At 42.5% G+C, this 21,792-nt stretch overlaps 1 protein-coding gene across 1 annotated transcript in view; it reads left to right on the forward strand.

Annotated features, from left to right (window-relative positions):
• Nucleotides 1–21,792, forward strand: part of pth3r (parathyroid hormone 3 receptor) — a 67,305-nt gene that overhangs the window by 17,238 nt on the left and 28,275 nt on the right. The window contains exons 2-4 of the mRNA XM_052486586.1: nt 16,881–16,986; nt 19,227–19,337; nt 21,158–21,282. Of these exons, the coding sequence (XP_052342546.1) occupies nt 16,881–16,986; nt 19,227–19,337; nt 21,158–21,282 (342 nt within the window). The remainder of the gene's footprint in view (nt 1–16,880; nt 16,987–19,226; nt 19,338–21,157; nt 21,283–21,792) is intronic.

Consider the following 21,792-nt stretch of genomic DNA (forward strand, 5'->3'; position numbering starts at 1 on the left):
GAATAGTTTCACCAATTATACAAGACTAGCCTGTTATATCTAAACATAATTGTACCACAAGTGGGTTACTTACTATCCACAGTTCGCAAGCAACAGTTGCTGAACTGTGAGCATGTTCAAGACTTATTGATGAGACGTTGAATGTGAGCCATAGCCTCATCCGGAGATTCAAATGTGTAGTCTTTACCCTCATGAGATATCCATAAACGGGACGGGAATCGCAGTCCATACTTCACACTTGGATGGTCCCGAAGTACTCGTTTGGCCTGTCCGAAAGCTGCGCGCTGCTCGCTGGAGGATCTCCATCTTCTCATGAAAAAGTGGAAGAATTATGTCACGGGGCCTCTCCCCATCTCGGGGCTTTGGGCGCAGCGACCGGTGGGCTCGATCAATCAGGGCTTTTCATCTAAGGCAAGAACATCCTTCAGTAGCCCTGAAACGAAATCCGTGGCGCGATGCATTTCCGCGGACTTGGGGACCGATACAAGTCTCAGATTATTGCGGCGAGAGAATCCCTCTAGACTCACACAGCTCTCCTTCACCTTTTCAAATCCGCAGCTAGGCGTTTAACTTCAGCCTCCAGGGATGTAGTTAAATCGGAGACATTAGTAGCGGAGGTCTCCAGTGCTGCAATCGTTGTAGTGTGTGACGCAGTTGTTGTTTTGAGTAATGTGATTGCTGGCACAGTCTCATTCCGCAGGATGGTTAAATCTGCTTTTAAAGTATCAGAAACCTCCTGTATTCTGGCCTCAATCGTAGCAACCACCTGTGATTTCATTTCAACTATCTCAGAGCGTAGTAGTTTGATGACCTCGAGAATGTTCATTTCAGCGCCGCCAGGCCAAGCTGTGCCCCGGGTAAAGTGTGCGTCCCCGGACCCTCAGACTCAGGAGAGGGCAGTGATAAGTGCGGGTCTTGTAGGCCGGGTTTTCTCAAAGTCATGCTTTTGGCCTTATGTTTGGTCGACATGCTGACATTCGGAAGCAAAGTAGTCTTGGTTTTTACGGAAAGGGATCACCAAATTAATATTTGAAAATAAATACGGTTCTGCTGCAGAATTCACATGAACTTTAAGAATACCACGGGAGCAAACGGAAAACACGTCAGTCGCACATGGCGTCCCCTACCATCCTGAGGTTGTTTTTCTCGAGGGTGCAACCAGCGGGTGGTTCTGGTAGCAATGGTCACTCGCGGAGGTTTGGGGTTTGAAAAACTTAGTTGGCGGCGTGGAGTAAAGATTCCTGCTGCGGCGGGGTGTTAGTTGGAAGAATGCAGCTTAGCAGTTGGCGCTATCATTGGGTATGATATCATAAAATCAGCCTTGAGTATGAATAGCACTGTAGTGATGTTCTTAGATTCCATTGAAAAGGTGAATACGATAGTTGAGAGCGGTGTTGTATTGCGGGATACACAGACGTCGGTATATCCTCGAAATAATCCATCGAAGGAAGTTAGAAGGTCTGACGTGCCACCATTTGTTAGAGATGAAGTGTTAGGGCGAGAATTCTCTCGTCATAGTCAACTTGTGTCTACAATCAAAGGTTATTTTTGGATGCAAATCTTCTTTGATGAAACATGTGCATATGATTTTAAAGAAGGATACTGACAAAACTGAATTTCGAATTCAGTTTTAAGATTGACGAATTTGATTACGTGTTCAACACTTCTACTGAATCAATGAAATGCTTTGGCTGCGGAAGAGAGTCCGAAGAACGAGCGCGCAGAGCCCTGTGTTATCTCTAGCGCTGGTGCAGCTAATGCACCACCGCGAAGGGATGAACATGCTAAGGGTTCAGGGGAAGGGAGAAGGTGGGCAGATATGGTTGGAAAAGTAGGGAAGGAAAGCAGTGTGGCTACAGGGGGCAATTGTGGTGGAGCAGAACAAAGAGGGAGGGGAAACAGCCAGTGAGACAGCGACTGGGGTCGCTGAGTCGGTGCTGGAAAATGAATTTGGAGCTCAAGAGGAGATTGGAACAATGGAAAATGAAGCTGTTTTAAAAGTACCGAGGAGTAAAAGGATGAAATTTAAGTGGTGATGAAAGTTCTAATTCTAAGAGGAAGGTAAAAATTGATAAATCAGTTGAGGATAATCAGGTTATAGTGATGGTGGAGCTTTTCTCTGGGGAGGATAGAGAGAGTCATCTGACGCATCACAATAAAACAGCGAGAGAAATGGGGTGGAAGGGAGGTATGGGATTGAGAAGGTACGTCAATTTCTGAAATTTACAAAAGGGAGGAACTATATGCAGGATTATAATGTTTAGTGAATTTTAAAAAATGAAAAAAAAAAATGGGGGGGAGGTTTGACAAGGCCTGAAATCACTAGACTCAAGGCAGTTGTCACAAGAGTGACAAGTGATTTAAATTCTAAGGGAAATGAAAGAGTTCAGTTGCAGCCTTAAATCTGTAAAAAGATGTGTTTTCTATCTCTTCCTCTGTATTTTTTCCCAGTCTTGAGCAGTTTTAAGATTTCTTCTTTAAACGTAGATGGGGCAAGAGATGTTAAAAAAAAGAGCCGTGGTGAATGAGTTAATGAAGGAAAGGGAAGTGACATAAGTTTTATACAAGACACACAAAGTAATATTGAAAATGTAATTATGTGGCAACAGGAGTGTGTGTGTGTTTTTTTTGTTTTTGCCTTTGTCATATGAAGTTGAAGATGTAGTTGAGGGGAGGTTATTACAAGTTAGAGCGAGGTATGAAAACATCACTATGTGTTTAATAAATGTATATGCCCCAGAAACCACAAAGAACCTCATATAGCCTCAAGGACTTTTTAAAAATGCCTTATTTTAACACATGAACTGTGTGATATTTGGAGGAGCCAACATGGAGGCACAAGACAGTACACATGGGCCCATGTGAGAGAGAACACCATCTCTCTGGCTAGGTTACATAGATTGCTGCTCAAAACAATAAAGCCACAGATCTGTAAATCAAGTGTGATAACCACAGTGGGATTTTCTGATGATTGTTTCATAACAGTTTCATTAACGCTGTAAAACCCAAAAGCGCAAACTGGCATATTAATACAACTTTATTGAGTGATGCTCACTTCCGGCAATGTTTTAGTTTTTTTTTCTGGGAGAGGTAGCGGTCTCAAAAGAACAGTTTTGTATGAAAAAACACACAAAAAACCCACATTGGCAGACCCGCTGGGTATCAGAGCCCAGGGGGCATTGGTGAGAAGTACGTTTCAGGGAATCTCTGAAATGGATGTCTCATCCAACATTTTCTTTGGTTTAGAGAAAAAAATGGACAAAAAAAAGAATTATTCATTGCCTCAAATCAGTTGTTGGACAAGAGCTCACTAGCCCTAGTGAAATTAGAAAGAGGGCAGTAAAGTTCTATGCTGAGCTCTACGGGTGTGAGTACACAGAGGATAAAACGGTGACACAGCAGTTCCTTGATGGGCTCCCACAGGTGGTTGCAGAAGTTCAGGTTGAGCTAGAGCAACCATTGTCTTTGCAGGAGCTATACACTGCATTAAAATGCATGGAAAATAGAAGGGCATCAGATGGGTTTCCCGTTGACTTTCTGGGGAGAGGATTGGCTAGCAGTAGTTAACAATACTTTGACCGGAGGGCTACTACCGATAAGCTGACGGAGGGCTGTCCTCACCTTACTGCCAAAAAAGGGTGACCCTAGGGAGGTGAAGAACTGCAGGCCGGTAACTTTATTGTGCAAGGCTTTGTCCAACAGGCTGAGGGAGTTGATGGGGCAAATCATACATACGGACCATTCCTACTGTGTTCTCGGCAGGCAGATAGGGGAAAACATTTCTCTGATTCAGTTTTTTGGACATCTCTATGGCTATTATGTTGGATACTGGTCTAATTTCGATTGACCTGGAAAAGACATTTGACACTTTTGAGGTGTTTGGTTTCAGCTCTAGTTTTATTGACATGATCAGAGTGATATATGGTGACATTGAAAGTGTACTGAAAGTTAACGGTGGCTTGAGTGCTCCTTTTAAAGTTTGTAGAGGTATTAGACAGGGGTGTTCTTTGTCAGGAATGTTATATGCCATCGCTATAGAAGTCACATTGAAGGGGTGTACCTTTCAGAGGATATTCCTCCTATTCGTCTCTAGGGGAATATCCTCTGCAAAGGTAAATTGTGGAAAAAGTTGTGCTTTACAGATTGGAAAATGGTCTGGAGGGATCATTTCTTTGCCAGGGGGGCTGGAATGGTGTAAGGGAGGGTTTAAGTATCTTGGAGTGTACCTAGTGGATGTGGGGACAATGGAAAAAAACTTGAACGGGGTGCTTGAAATGGTGGGAGGGAGGATGAGGATATGTTATTCTTAACAATGTGCGCACTATTATTGTTAACAATGTGGTTGGTCTGCACTGTGGCATTGGTTGTCATGTATAGAGCCACCATCTGGCCTTCTGGCTAAGATACAGGTGATTATTGCAGATTTATTTTGGGATAAATACCATTGGGTTCGATAAAGTGTTTTGTATTTGTCAAAAGAGGAGGGAGGACAAGGTCTTGTATATCTTGCTAGTAGGGCTGCTGCTTTCCGGTTTAAGTTTATTCAAAGGTTGCTTTATGGTCCGGAACATGTGGTTTGGAGAGGGGTGGCAGGTGTTGTATAACAGCAGGTCGGGGTATTAGGTTTAAAGAAGGCTTTATTTTTGGTTGATAGTAGACATATTTCTAGGGAGGGATTACCTCAATTTTACAGAGGCATTCTTAGGGTTTGGAGCATAATGAAGGTGTCCAGATGCACTCCAGCAGAGTGTATGGGGCAAGACTGGATTGTACAACTGCAGCTATTCCACATTTCTCCAAGATTCTGGTGAATGGCAAAATCATCACCCTAAAACAGTTGATGGTCATGGCTGGGCCCACCTTAATGGATGGAGGATGAGTGGCTGATGATTTGGGGTTGAGGTCAAAAGGGATTACCAGACAACTGCTGGGAAGTTAAACATCAAATCAAATCAAATCAAATTTTATTTGTCACATACACATGGTTAGCAGATGTTAAATGCGGGTGTAGCGAAATGCTTGTGCTTCTAGTTCCGACAATGCAGTGATAACCAACAAGTAATCTAACTAACAATTCCAAAACTACTGTCTTATACACAGTGTAAGGGGATAAGGAACATGTACATAAGGATATATGAATGAGTGATGGTACAGAGCAGCATACAGTAGATGGTATCGAGTACAGTATATACATATGAGATGAGTGTGTAGACAAAGTAAACAAAGTGGCATAGTTAAAGTGGCTAGTGATACATGTGTTACATAAGGATGCAGTCGATGATGTAGAGTACAGTATATACATATGCATATGAGATGAATAATGTAGGGTAAGTAACATTATATAAGGTAGCATTGTTTAAAGTGGCTAGTGATATATTTACATAATTCCCATCAATTCCCATTATTAAAATGGCTGGAGTTGGGTCAGTGTCAATGACAGTGTGTTGGCAGCAGCCACTCACTGTTAGTGGTGGCTGTTTAACAGTCTGATGGCCTTGAGATAGAAGCTGTTTTTCAGTCTCTCGGTCCCAGCTTTGATGCACCTGTACTGACCTCGCCTTCTGGATGATAGCGGGGTGAACAGGCAGTGGTTCGGGTGGTTGATGTCCTTGATGATCTTTATGGCCTTCCTGTAACAACGGGTGGTGTAGGTGTCCTGGAGGGCAGGTAGTTTGCCCCCGGTGATGCGTTGTGCAGTCCTCACTACCCTCTGAGAGCCTTACGGTTGAGGGCGGAGCAGTTGCCGTACCAGGCGGTGATACAGCCCGCCAGGATGCTCTCTCGATTGTGCATCTGTAGAAGTTTGTGAGTGCTTTTGGTGACAAGCCGAATTTCTTCAGCCTCCTGAGGTTGAATAGGCGCTGCTGCGCCTTCTTCACGACGCTGTCAGTGTGAGTGGACCAATTCAGTTTGTCTGTGATGTGTATGCCGAGGAACTTAAACTAGCTACCCTCTCCACTACTGTTCCATCGATGTGGATAGGGGGTGTTCCCTCTGCTGTTTCCTGAAGTCCACAATCATCTCCTTAGTTTTGTTGACGTTGAGTGTGAGGTTATTTTCCTGACACCACACTCCGAGGGCCCTCACCTCCTCCCTGTAGGCCGTCTCGTCGTTGTTGGTAATCAAGCCTACCACTGTTGTGTCGTCCGCAAACTTGATGATTGAGTTGGAGGCGTGCGTGGCCACGCAGTCGTGGGTGAACAGGGAGTACAGGAGAGGGCTCAGAACGCACCCTTGTGGGGCCCCCGTGTTGAGGATCAGCGGGGAGGAGATGTTGTTGCCTACCCTCACCACCTGGGGCGGCCCGTCAGGAAGTCCAGTACCCAGTTGCACAGGGCGGGGTCGAGACCCAGGGTCTCGAGCTTGATGACGAGCTTGGAGGGTACTATGGTGTTGAATGCCGAGCTGTAGTCGATGAACAGCATTCTCACATAGGTATTCCTCTTGTCCAGGTGGGTTAGGCAGTGTGCAGTGTGGTTGAGATTGCATCGTCTGTGGACCTATTTGGGCGGTAAGCAAATTGGAGTGGGTCTAGGGTGTCAGGTAGGGTGGAGGTGATATGGTCCTTGACTAGTCTCTCAAAGCACTTCATGATGACGGAAGTGAGTGCTACGGGCGGTAGTCGTTTAGCTCAGTTACCTTAGCTTTCTTGGGAACAGGAACAATGGTGGCCCTCTTGAAGCATGTGGGAACAGCAGACTAGGGTATAGGGATTGATTGAATATGTCCGTAAACACACCGGCCAGCTGGTCTGCGCATGCTCTGAGGGCGCGGCTGGGGATGCCGTCTGGGCCTGCAGCCTTGCGAGGGTTAACACGTTTAAATGTCTTACTCACCTCGGCTGCAGTGAAGGAGAGACCGCATGTTTCCGTTGCAGGCCGTGTCAGTGGCACTGTATTGTCCTCAAAGCGGGCAAAAAGTTATTTAGTCTGCCTGGGAGCAAGACATCCTGGTCCGTGACTGGGCTGGATTTCATCTTGTAGTCCGTGATTGACTGTAGACCCTGCCACATGCTCTTGTGTCTGAGCCATTGAATTGAGATTCCACTTTGTCTCTGTACTGACGCTTAGCTTGTTTAATAGCCTTGCGGAGGGAATAGCTGCACTGTTTGTATTCAGTCATGTTGCCAGACACCTTGCCCTGATTAAAAGCAGTGGTTCGCGCTTTCAGTTTCACGCGAATGCTGCCATCAATCCACGGTTTCTGGTTAGGGAATGTTTTTATCGTTGCTATGGGAACGACATCTTCGACGCACGTTCTAATGAACTCGCACACCGAATCAGCGTATTCGTCAATATTCCCATCTGACGCAATACGAAACATGTCCCAGTCCACGTGATGGAAGCAGTCTTGGAGTGTAGAGTCAGCTTGGTCTGACCAGCGTTGGACAGACCTCAGCGTGGGAGCCTCTTGTTTTAATTTCTGCCTGTAGGCAGGGATCAGCAAAATGGAGTCGTGGTCAGCTTTTCCGAAAGGGGGCGGGGCAGGGCCTTATATGCGTCGCGGAAGTTAGAGTAACAATGATCCAAGGTTTTACCACCCCTGGTTGCGCAATCGATATGCTGATAAAATTTAGGGAGTCTTGTTTTCAGATTGGCTTTGTTAAAATCCCCAGCTACAATGAATGCAGCCTCCGGATAAATGTTTTCCAGTTTGCAAAGAGTTAAATAAAGTTCGTTCAGAGCCATCGATGTGTCTGCTTGGGGGATATATACGGCTGTGATTATAATCGAAGAGAATTCTCTTGGAAGATAATGCGGTCTACATTTGATTGTGAGGAATTCTAAATCAGGTGAACAGAAGGATTTGAGTTCCTGTATGTTTCCTTCATCACACCATGTCCCGTTAGTCATGAGGCATACGCCCCGCCACTCTTCTTACCAGAGAGATGTTTGTTTCTGTCCGCGCGATGCGTGGAGAAACCCGTTGGCTGCACCGCCCTGGATAGCGTCTTCCCAGTAAGCCATGTTTCCGTAAAGCAGAGAACGTTGCAGTCTCTGATGTCCCTCTGGAATGCCACCCTTGCTCGGATTTCATCAACCTTGTTGTCGAGAGACTGGACATTGGCAAGAAGAATACTGGGAAGTGGTGCGCGATGTGCCCTTTTTCGGAGTCTGACCAGAACACCGCCGCGTTTCCCTTTTTCGTAGTCGTTTCCTTGGGTCGCTGCAAGCGATCCATTCCGTTGTCCTGTTTGTAAGGCAGTTTTGAAAACATATTCTTGGTCGTACTGATGGTGAGTTGACACTGATCTTATAATCAGTAGTTCTTCTCGACTGTATGTAATGAAACCTAAGATGACCTGGGGTACTAATGTAAGAAATAACACGTAAAAAAACAAAAAACTGCATAGTTTCCTAGAAGATGGCCATCTCAGTCGGCGCCGGAAGTTACAGGTAGGCTTTGTCAGTAGAAGAGTGGTTCATGCTTAATAGTCACAAGAAGAAGGTACAAGATGAAAACGTCCCATTTCCAAGACAAGGGATTACACCCAATATCCCAGAGTCAGAAAGAAAGGTGTTATTATTAGATTTGAGAGGGTTGGAAGAAGTGGGTTTGGATGAGGTTAATGGGATATACTTATATCAAGATTTTGAATAAAGATAAATTGAATAATAGACAAGAAAACTCCTTGGAGGGTAAAAGTGGGCATTGGTGACAAGGTAAAGCCAGCATGGAGAGTATTGTACAAGCCACCATTACAAAAGGGCACTGGTGGCATGCAATGCAGGGTTTTGCATGGCATCATTGCAGTTCATGTTTTTCTGTCTGTTATTAATTCAGATTTTGGAGATGGATGTCCTTTTTGTAACATAAGAGAAACTATTTTCACTAGTGGTTAGACTGTTACAATTCATTTTTTGGACAAGCTAAGATGAGTTGGAAACAAAATAGACACAGGCTATTGGCAGGATGTAAGACGTGTTTTGAAAGGATTGCCAGAATAAAAGTGGATTTTGAGATCTTCTCGGCTGTAAAAGATCTCCCCATTGTTTGAGGAGAAGTGGGCTTACGAAGGAGCAGTTTGTTTTGTGTGGGAGGGAAAACTATTTTTTGTTGAGGAAATTAGTTGTGTAGATATATATTGTTTTTTTAGGAATGACAACTTTGTTGTTTATTTTCTGAAAAGGCACAGTGTGCCATTATTTGTGTTAATAATTCAGTATAAAATCAAATGTATTATAAAAACTCAACAAAAAACACTCAATTCAATTCGAGAGGCTTTTTTGGCATGGGAAATATGTTTACATTGCCATAGCAAGTGCAATAAACAATAAACAAAAGTGACAAGACAAAACAACATAAACGAAAAACTATTAGAATTTAACAGTAAATATTGCTCTCAAAAAGGTTTCATAAAGATAAAGACATTTCAAGTGTTATATTATCAGCTACAGAGCATTTGGAAAGTAGTCAGACCCTTGACTTTTTCCACATTTTGTTACGTTACAGAGTAACAAAAACAAAAAAGGTTTTTTTACATAAGTATTCAGACCCATTACTCAGTACTTTGTTGAAGCACCTTTGGCAGTGACGACAATCTTAAGTCTTCTTGGGTATGACGCTACGAGCTTGGCACACTTGTATTTGAGGAATTTCTCCCATTTTTCTCTGTAGATCCTCTCAAGCTCTGTCAGGTTGGATGGGGAGCGTCGCTGCACAGCTATTTTCAGGTCTCCAGAGATGTTCGATCTGGTTCAAGTCTGGGCTCTGGCTGAGCCACTCAAGGACATTCAGAGACTTGTCCCGAAGCCTCTCCTGCATCGTCTTGGCTGTGTGCTTAGGGTCATTGTCCTGTTTAAAGGTGAACCTTCGCCTCAGTACGAGGTTCTGAGCACTCTGGAGCAGATTTTCATCAAGGATCTCTGTTTTCTTTACTCCGTTGATCTTTTCCTCGATCCTGACTAGTCTCTCAGTCCCTGCCGTTGAAAAACATCCCAACAGCATGATGCTGCCACCACCACCATGCTTCACCGCAGGGATGGTGCCTGGTTTCCTCCAGACGTGACACTTGGAATTTAGGCAAATAGTTCAATCTTCGTTTCATCAGATCAGAGAATCTTGTTTCTCATGGCCAGAGTCCTTTAGGTGCCGTTTCGCATACTCATTGCGGGCTGTCATGTGCCTTTTACTGAGGAGTGGTTTCAGCCACTCTACCATAAAGGTCTGATTGGTGGAGTACTGCAGAGAAGGTTCTCTAATCTCCACAGAGGAACTCTGGAGCTCTGTCAGAGTGACCATCAGGTTCTTGGTCACCTCCCTGACCAAGGCCCTTCCCCCCCAATTGGCCAGGCAGCCAGCTCTAGGAAGAGTCTTGGTGGTTCTAAACTTCTTGCATTTAGGAATGATGTAGGCCACTGTGTTCTTGGGGACCTTCAATGCCGCAGACATTTTTTGTTACCCTTCCCCAGATCTGTGCCTCGACACAATCATGTCTCGGAGCTCTACGGGCAATTCCTTCGACCTCCTGGCTTGGTTTTTGCTCCGACATGCATTGTCAACTGTAGGACCTTGTATAGACAGGTGTGTGCCTTTTCATGTCCAATCAATTTAATTTTCCACAGGTGGTCTCCAATCAAGTTGAAAAACAACAAGGATAATCAATGGAAACAGGATGCACCTGAGCTCAATTTTGAGTCTCATAGCACAGGGTCTGAATACTTATGTAAATAAGATATTTTTGTATTTATTTTAATTTTTGTATGTGCAAAAATGTCTAAAAAACTATTTTTGCATTGTCATATGTTATGGGGTATTATTTGTAGATTGATTAGAAATATTTTTTTTTGTAGTTTAATCCATTTTAGAATAAGTCTGGAAAATAACAAAATGCGGGAAAAGGGAAGGGGTCTGAATACTTTCCGAATAGACTGTATATCTCTCTCTGTCAATAACTCTCTCTTGCTCTCTCTCAGATGGCTAGTATAGCTAGTCTTTGCTAGCTGACTAGCTGCTAGTTTTGCTGTGTGGTTGTGAAATGTACCGGGCTCACAAAGCGTCTTTGTTTTGCGCTTGCCCATCACTCGCAAGGCAAGGGCCCTGAGGACAAGGCACCCGGGAGCCACAGAAAAAAAAGGGTTCAAGAGGGATCGACACATACTGCACCCCAGTACAACTATTTCACAACACCTGGAGGCAGCACATCAGCTCCTCGGGAGCATGGCTCTAAAGTGCGATATAAACCACATATGGAAACAGGAAGTTTTGGTACAATTTTAAAAAATGCCGACAGATAATTTGTTCATTCGACATGGTGTGATCTTTTTGTGTCTGTAAAATGTATCGTGTGAGAAATGGTGGTGGAAATAATTTTATGCGCAAATACTGATAGGGTGAGTATTGGTAAAGTGGGACACTTTCTGAAAATGTGCTTTCCGGAACACCTAACAGAATCATCCCATTGACTCCCATCATGATACCATTCTAAACCGTTTTGGAACTCTACTACACTATACAAAAGAAAGAGAAATTAAACACAGGATGAATTACTCTTCTACAAACACAAATTGTCCTTTTCGGTTGATACTGGTAAATTGGGACACCTTGATTGACAAAGTGGGACACTTAATTCTTTATTGTAAAGAAGGATAAATGAATGAGTATGAGTAATTTCAATATTTTAATGATTAACTTAAATTATAATTACAAATTAAATGTATTAAAACATTTAGGTATTTTTGTGGAACATTAAGAATGATCAATTATTATTATCCTCATCATACTTGATTATAATTATATGATGTAGCCTATATGTAAATGTATAGCCTATAAATAAAATCAAATAAACTTCATCTAGGCCTATCAGCTCAGCACTCTCAACACTACACTCTAGTGGACCTCGCCCCTCAACAATTTCAATGACTGTTTAATTGTCACCGGAGTTGAATACAGCAAACTATAATATTTTTGTCATCATATACCTATGAATATACTGTAGCTTGCTATGATTTTCTACTTTGGTTTGATCCTATTTAGAAAATTGATTTCTGTTAAGAAAACATGTATTTTACAATCCTCAGAAGAAGAAAAAAAATCTGCATTAAAATGGCCTAGAGGAGAGTCCCAGTTTAACACTAACAGGGTGTCCCAGTTTGACAGTAGGCGATTGGCAACTGGAACACAGTCAAAATGTCAATGTTCTAAAAAGGTGAAAGTAGTAAGCAAACCATTTAGGGTAATTATTTTACAATTACATCCCATTACAAAATATTGTATGCTGTAATGAAACATTGAATATCCTTCTTTTTATTTATTTATATAAACCTACGTTATTTTCCTCAGAACCCTATGTCATTTTACTTACCATTATGCCTCAAGAGACATGTGTTATTACACGGGATGCCACGCCCACAATGATGACTTCATAACGTTTGAACCCATTTTTTATCATCACATACTTCACGAACACACAGGCATAGATTTTTGGGTATGTTATTGTACACAATTGAATATATCCATTACACAGCTGAAGTATCCCACTTTACCAATACTCCCCCTAATAACCATCATATCTAAGTAAACTTGGAGTCACGTGATATGGTGTGTGGTCCTCCCACTATGACTCGGGAAACCATGTAATTTAAGGCTAAAGATGAAGTAAATTATGAGGAACTTCACAGGGTGTTTGTTGCAAGCTATGAGCTTCATGCTCCTTTCCAATAAATATCAAGGGTCTTATTCTGGTGACATGATGATTGATGCTTGACTGTTGTTTGACAAATATAAATATTCCTTCTCTTATCCATAATCTCATCATGTAAACTAGAGCTTCTTAGGGATGCAGCACAGATTTTAGAGAAACAACATTATCTCGGTACATATAACTGTCTTATATCGGCTGAAAGCTTAAATTCTTGTTAATATAACTGCACTGTCCAATTTACAGTAGCTATTACTGCAAAACAAATTCCGTGCTATTGTTTAAGGAGAGCTTCTAACAACAAAACACTTTTTTCAACTTTATAGGTTTGATAAATTCACCTCTGAAGGTGAAATGTGTACTTACATTCTGAAATATTGCTCTGATTTATCATCCAAAGGGTCCCAGAGATAAGATGAAGTGTCATTTTATTAGATACCCTTTTCATATCCTAAAAAAGTCCATATAGCATGCACAACAGATTTTGTATTTCCAGTGATTCAATTTGCAAAGAAAGGAATCTGTGAAAATCTAACCGTAAACGTTGTTTCAACCAGTCAAATAATGTCTGTATGTATTCCTCAGAGATCCTAGAACGTAACCAGACTTCACTATATCATTATATATATTTGGTCATAGAGCGACGCCATCATGGCACGCCGATGACGCAGGCAGTATTCACTTAAATGACTCTAACTTTGTCAAATAAACACCAATCGGGGTCAAACAAAGCTAGCTAGATAGCCAATGAGTGAGCTGGGCTTTACTTTATTTGATATATGCAGATTTTAGAATATTTGCATGAAAATCTGTTGACAGTTGGATGGAAAACTAGCTAAATGTGACAAAATATTTTGCTGTGAGACCAGGAGTTTTATTTTTGGAGCACTGTGCAACTATGAAAAAAATCTCCCAGATAATAATTAATGCAGGCTAATGATAAGGCTTTCCAAGTGCCCTAGTGAAACACGATTTGTGCAGATTCATTAGCGTCATGAACCACGTCTCCATTCACAGTTTCTATGTGAGTAAAATCACACTTTATATAAAAAAAATTGTCATAATAGCTAGGATGGAAACAGGACATTTCTGTACAATTTTTTAAATGCCGACAGAATTTTTTTCTTCAACACGGTGGGATCATTTTGTGTTGGTAAATTTCATTTAAGAAATGCCGGTAGAAACTCCAATGCGCAAATATTGATATAATAACCATCATATCAAAGTAAACTTGGAGTCACGCGGTGATATGGTGTGTGTGGTCCTTCTACTATGACTCGGGAAACCATGCAGTTGATTAGGATGAACTTCACAGGGTGGTGAAAGTGCACGGCGATCTCGATGCAACTTTCCAATAAATATCTAGGGTCTTGATGATCAATGCATGACTGATCGATGCTCTTAGGCTATTCATAATAATCTCATCATTTAGACTGGCCTACGCACAGCCTACCCGCACTGTATCAGCAAGCTGTTGGCTACAGCACACGTGCAAGACAATAAGTAGGGACGCTCATCCCCTCTGTCGGCGCTCTTCCCCTCTGTCGGCGCTCTTCTCCTCTGCGAGCCCACCAGACCAGACCACAACAAGAGAAACACCAATCACACTGGGCACCACAGGAGAGAGATATATAAGGAGCTTCCCCAAATCCTACAATAACTCAACCCGAGCCTTCGTGCGGATTTGCGGTGGACAATTAGGCGCTGTAGCCCGCTGGCAAGGAAAACCCCCCCAGCATGCTGGCAGATTCCCCCAAGCCACGGATGTGCCCCCGAGACAACTGCTCAGTCCACAGACACCACACAAAAATAACGAAATAACCATGCCAAACGTATTCCAAAGTGAAACACGTCGCTAAGCCTAACGGGGAAAAGAAAGGCTATAGGTCCAGATAGCAAATGACACTGCCATACCCACTGAGGTACACAGCAGATTGCACTCACCTCAGACTGATGTCCCAACAGCGGGTAGAGCAAAAGTTGCCAGCCTGGGCAGGGGCCTGGAAACTAACCAATGTTACTCTTTCCAATGCAGCACACAACCAACTATCCACCACAGTGGTAAGTTTACCAAACAAACAAAGGAAACCAACACTGGGCCTAACAAATATTACAACTCAAAAAAGATGCACACAAAGCACCTACAGAGTTTAACAGAACAATAACATTTTCTCCAAAACAAAATACTCATATCAGTTAGCCTAATGACACTTGTATTGGTCCTACTGGAATACTTTTACAGGCAACACATTGATGACCTCACCGAACAACCAAAATCAACTCTAAGGCACTATACCAAAACATTTATAAGAGTATGCAGTGAATACCAACCAAAGCACATCCCAATTAGCATTAGCCCATCATAATGCAACAAAGTACTATACGCCAAAATATCTAGGAACCTAAGTGTATGTAAGCTTCCAACTTCAACTGTATATACAATCAACAATAGTGTCAGTAGTGTCAGTGAGTGGCTGCACAGACAGACAAGCCACAATTGATTTGATAAACATTTAAAAATATATATATATAATAATGCCACAACCAAAATCCAACAGCTTGTCTGCATGGAGAGAGTCCCCTCCATGAATGGGGAAAGGGGAATTTATCCCTGGACACACTCGGCCCAGATGTGTCCCGTTTCGCTGACGACCCAGCTCGATCCACCGACACCCCACTAAGGAAAACAAGAGCAAAGAGAAAGAATTCGGCAGACTGAGAGGGAGGGTTGTCACAGGACCTATAGATAGCTTTAGCAAGAAAACCCAAATGCTGAATTTATTTTTTGGGATCCCCATTACATTTTACTATAACATTGGCTGGTCAATTATCATGGGCAAGTCATATTGACAAAATTGTTTTGAAGTTGGGGTGGGGGTATGTCTGTTATAAAAAGATGTCATGCATTTTTTACACAAAAATCAACTGTACTAGTTATTCACGCTCTGGATTTGTCCCATATTGATTACTGTCCGGTAATATGGTCAACTGCAGAAAATAAAGATCTGCACGCCTTTCCCTTAACTGCACATACTTAACTAACATCAACAACATGCATGCCAGTCTTTCCTAGTTGAGGGTTGACGAGAGGTTAACTTCTAGTTTTTATGAGAAATATCACTGTGCTGAAAATGCCAGATTGTCTGCATAGTCAAATAACATTCAGCTCAGACACCCATACATACTTCACAAGACATACCACCAGGGGTTTCTTCACAGTCCCCAAGTCCAAAACAATTTCACAGCAATGCACAGTTTTATACAGAACCATGATCACATGGAACTCCCTTCCATCTGCAATTGCTCAAGCAAACAGCAAAATAGCCTTTAAAAAACAGACAAGAGAAACGATTCATGGAACGACGGAGACTGTGAGGGGACACACACGTGAACACAGGCACACCCAGACACTAACACACACATTTTGTTGTGCTGTATTGTTTGCATAATTTTTTAGTTGCATTGTTTGTGTCTAGCTATATATTTGACATTTGTGTGACTTTCCTTGTTTATCAGTTTATCAGTGTTTTGTTTCTGGTCATGTTTTGTGTTTTTGTGGACTCCGGGCAGAGTAGCTGCTGCTTCTGCAAAAGCGAATGGGGATCCAAATAAACAATCACAACAGCTGCTCTTCCAGGAGTCCAACAGATTTGGATTAGATTGTTTTCTGATTGGTTAAAGGTGATCTAATCACTGACAAATTAGTTTTGAACAATGCCGCTCTTTACAGGCACACACGGTTGTAATGAAAAGATGGCCATACTGAATCAGTGAAGTAAAAACAACTGTGAAACAGAGTGATTCAGTTTGGATTCCCAGGCTCGGATTGAGGGGTAAATTGTCCCTCAGATTTCATTGGTGAAGGTCTTGGACACAAGGGCATGATCAGACAAAGGGGAAGGTAAGAAGAAGATAGACTTCACAACTGAAGGACAAAACAAAAGTTGCCCTGTCTGCACACAACCCTACTTGTTAAACAAACACGACATAATGCAATGAGTCATGAACACGACATGACAACCCTCCTTCGAGAGCCACATCATTTGAGACAAACACCTTTTTAATGTCATAATGTCATGTCACACACAGCGGTGGACAGTCTGACCATTGACTGGTTGATACCGCTGGCTGCTAGCCAACTGTCTCGCCTAAATCATGGCATGTGTCACGTTGGTGTCAAGTCATCAGTCCTGACCTGGTAATATGATCTTCTTCTTCTTCTCCTGTCCCTCTACCGTAGATAGACTCTGATGATGTCATCACACGAGACGAGCAGATTTACCTCCTGATTGGTCCCCGTGCCAAGTGTGAGAGGATAATCCATTCCCAGCTGGCCACAGTCAAAGGTGTGTTAACTACTTCAACCACATCGCAAGTCATAGGACAGTGTATACCGAGGTATACTTCCAGAATACATCAAATACATGGAACGTCTGGTTGTATTGGAGGAGAGGTATGGGAAACACTGTTACAGGACATAGCCTATACTTTTTTATGATTTCATTGGGATCCCCTTTGGCTACAGTAATGCACCCAACTGAAAATCAAGGGACAGAAAAGGTTTCTGGTGCAGTGGTTGTCCAGATTATGAATGATTTGTTAAAGTGTCAAATGAGCTTGTCTTGTGTCAACCACCATCAGTCCAATATGGGATGAAGTGTAATTGATGACAAATAAGATTGTTTGTCACTTCCTCCTGTTCAAGTACAGTCAAAAGCGCTATCAATCCAATATCCTGGAGTGAAGTATTTCCACAGTGACGGAAGGTTAGATGTGAGATGAAGGATAGGAAAAACCCGCTCGACTCACGGTCACGTGGCATAGAGTTATGACGCAGAGTCTTGATACAGATTGTGAATGGCCATCTGTTAGAAATGTCATTACAGATGCATCGTATCATCTGAGATAAAGTGCATTCAGAAAGTGTCTCCACATTGTGTTATGTTACAGCCTTATTCTAAAATGGATTAAATTAACAAAAAAAATCCTAATCAATCTTCACACAATACCCCATAATGACAAAGGCAAAAATAGGTTTTTAGAAATGTTTGCACATTTATTACAAATAAAAACAGAAATACCTTATTTACATACGTATTCAGACCTTTTGCTATGAGAAGTGATATTGAGCTCAGGTGCATCCTGTTTCCATTGATCATCCTTCAGATGTTTCTACAACTTGATTGGAGTCCAACTGTGGTAAATTCAATTGATTGGACATGATTTGGAAAGGCACACACCTGTCTATATAAGGTCCCACAGTTAACAGTTCATGTCGGAACAAAAACCAAGCCATGAGGTTGAAGGAATTGTCCGTAGAGCTCCGAGACAGGATTGTGTAGAGGCACAGATCTGGGGAGGGGTACAAAAAAAATCTGCAGCATTGAAGGTCCCCAAGAATACAGTGGTCTACATCATTGTTAAACGGAAATAGGTTTGGAACCCCCAAGACTCTTCCTAGAGCTGGCCACCTGGCCAAACTGAGCAATAGGGGGAGAAGGGCTTTGGTCAGGGAGGTGACCAAGAACCCAATGATCACTCTTGCAGAGCTCCAGAGTGCCTCTGTGGCAATGGGAGAACGACAACCATCTCTGCAGCACTCCACCAATCAGGCCTTTATGGTAGAGTGGCCAGATGGAAACCACTCCTCAGTAAAAGGCACATGACAGCCCATTTGGAGTTTGCCAAAAGGCCCCTAAAGGAATTTCAGACCACTCTCAGACCAAGATTCTGATGAAACCAAGAATGAACTCTTTGGCCTGAATGCCAAGCATCACATCTGGAGGAAACCTGGCACCATCCCTATGGTGAAGCATGGTGGTGGCAGCATCATGCTGTGGAGATGTTTTTCAGCAGCAGGGAGACTAGTCAGGATTGAGGGAAAGATGAACAGAGCAAAGTACAGAGAGATCCATGATGAAAACCTGCTCCAGAGCGCTCAGGACCTCAGACTGTGGTGACGGTTCACCTTCCAACAGGACAACAACCCTAAGCACACAGCCAAGACATCGCAGGAATGGCTTCGGGACAAGTCTCTGAATGTCCTTGAGTGGCCGAGCTAGAGCCTGGGATTGATCCTGATCAAACATCTCTGGAGAGACTTGAAAATAACTGTGCATCAACACTCCCCATCCAACCTGACAGAGCCTTAGAGGATCTGCAGTGAAGAATGGGAGAAACTCCCCAAATACAGGTGTGCCAAGCTTGTAGCGTCATACTCAAGAAGATTCAAGGCTGTAATTGTTTCCAAAGGTTCTTCAACAAAGAACTGAGTAAAGAGTCTGAATACTTACAGTATGTAAATGTGATATTTCTGTTTTTAATTTTTTATAAATTTGCAAAATGTATAAATACTGTTTTTGCTTGGTCATTATGAGGTGTTGTGTGTAGATTGATGAGGGAAAAAAAACAAATCAATTGTAGTATAAGGCTGTAACGTAACAAAATGTGGAAAAAGTCAAGGGGTCTGAGTTTTTCCGAATGCATTGTATATTATGAAATGAAATGTCGGTTGAATTTTCTACTGATTAAGAAAGAGCACAATGACTCATACAAAATGGCCATCTGTGCTGTTGTATTTTTGCAGAAGATGACTGTGTACCGGAGTGGGATGGGATTATCTGCTGGCCCAGAGGGAAGCCTAGTCAGCTGGTCTCGGTTCTATGTCCAGAATACATCTACGACTTCAACCACAGAGGTGGGCTGGCTCATGACAAGATCATTAACCTAAAGCTCAATAGCTGCTTTGTTCTTTTTACATACACTAATGGACAAACCCCATACAGTAGAAGGAAATACAGTACATTGTCCACATACATCGATCACTTACGTAATCATGACAAGTCAGTGATAGATTGTGTTTACCAGCAGACACTGGCCTTCAGGTTTTGTAAATGTAAAATGTATTGTGTTACGAAACCAACAACTAGCTTACGGATATTGTTGCACTCGCTTTGTCCAAGGGTCATAGGCCGAGTTCCAGTATGTAACTTGAATGAATTATGTGCGTCTATGTGAGAAATCGGCGCATAAGCCTAAGTGTTGAATGTAAATTTTCCCAGGGAAACAGTAAGCTAACCTTGGCCAGCTCTGTCTCTCTTGAGCTTTTGGTCGGCCAGTCCAAGCCGATTATTCTTTGTTAAATTGGTGACAAAACATAAATATGTACGAAAAAGGAAAAATACCAAAGGGATGCCCAAACTAAAAAACAAAAAACTAACGAAAGGCCTCATGGCCACCAAACAAAACCAGCAGCCTCATGGCTAGCAAGCTGGGAAACTGACCCTTTCACCCAACCTTCTAATCACAGTCGATTCCTTATAAAGTGCACCTTGCGAAAAGCAAATTCAGTTCATGCAGTTCACCAGTCTCAAATCAAGTACTCTTTTTGCACAGTGCTTACAGACATCTGCATGCATTCTCAAGTTTGTTCATGTGTTTACAACAGTCCCAAGCTATACTGTAAAGGAGTCTTAACTCCACATTACATTAGATGTAGCACGTATCGGCCTTGCTTTGAATATGCAGTATGGAAGTTTAGTAGCTACAGTAGTTGTTAATATCACACTCTGGCTTGAATGTTGTCTGTATGGTTCATACAAATAAGATACAACAGAAGCACACAATCCTCAGTTTTAGCCTAACAATATACACTGAGTGCACAAAACATTAAGAACACCTGCTCTTTCTTTTATTGTTTTTATCTTTATTTAACTAGGCAAGTCAGTTAAGAACAAATTCTTATTTTCAATGTCGGCCTAGGAACAGTCATTGGGGCAGAACAACAGATTTGTACCTTGTCAGCTTGGGGATTTGAACTTGCAACCTTCACAGTTACTAGTCCAACGCTCTAACCACTAGGCCACCCTGCCACCCCAAAATGCCTTTCCATGACATACACTGACCAGATGAATCAAGGTGAAAGTTATGAACCTTTATTGATCTCACCGGTTAAATAGATGAAGGAAGCAGACAGGTTAGCAGAAGGATGTTTAAGCCTTGAGACCATTGAGACATGAATTCAATGTTCACCATGTGTGCCATTCAGAGGGTGAATGGGCTAGACAAAAGACTGAAGTGCCTTTAGAACGGGGGTATGGTATTAAGGTGCAAGGCAACACTGCTGGGTTTTTCCAGCTCAACAATTTACCATTAGTCCACCACCCAAAGGATATCCAGCCAATTTGACACAACTGCGGGAAGCATTGGAGTCAACATGGACCAGCATCCCTGTGGAACGCTTTCGATACCTTGTGCCCTAATGAATTGAGGCTGTTCTGAGGGAAAACGGTGTCCAACTCAATATTAGGAAGGTGTTCCTAATGTTTTATACACTCAGTGTATGCTTTTGCTCATGGGCTTGGGAGGTGAGTCTTTTTCATTTCTGGGCAATATTTCTGTGGCATTTAAGGGATCTATTTTGGCTCAAGAGCCCCTCCTGAGACAAAAGCTCTGTTTTGCCCCTTTTAAGGCTATTGTACTAATGCTGATGGTATCCCTCTTCTCCCCATCCCCCAGGTCAGGCCTATCGTCAGTGTGATGCCTCGGGGAACTGGGAGCAGGTGCCTAGCATCAACCGCACCTGGGCCAACTACACTGAGTGTACCACCTACCTATTGTCTAGCCATAGAAGCCAGGAAGAGGTGTGTGTGTGTGTGTGTGTGTGTGTGTGTGTGTGTGTGTGTGTGTGTGTGTGTGTGTGTGTGTGTGTGTGTGTGTGTGTGTGTGTGTGTGTAGAACAGTAAACGGATACAAATTTGACCTACTGTGGAGATTTTGTTAGTCTCCACAAGGTCAAATGCTATTTCTTCATCGGGTTAAGGTTAGAATTGGGGTTAGGTTTAAGATGATTTCTGTTTTTCATGGTATCAAACTTTGGGTTGCACGGGCCTATTGCAGCTTTCTGCCCTGTTTCTATATTGTACATCAGACTGGTTAGGAGAAGGTGAGAGAACATGAAAGTCCGAGAGCTCAGAGGGGTCACCCATGACAGTTCAACAACAGGAGGAAGACAATTGTTGATAAAGTGGTGGGGGTAAACAAGTCTAATTTTAAAACAAATGTTATATAATTCATCATAATAAAACATACAAACTGGATCAATAAATTAATAGATAAACAATTAAGTAAGTAAGTAAATCATTGGAAATCAC

Source organism: Oncorhynchus keta, chromosome 3 (genome assembly GCF_023373465.1).
Source record: "Oncorhynchus keta strain PuntledgeMale-10-30-2019 chromosome 3, Oket_V2, whole genome shotgun sequence".
NCBI classification, from domain to species: Eukaryota; Metazoa; Chordata; class Actinopteri; order Salmoniformes; family Salmonidae; genus Oncorhynchus; species Oncorhynchus keta.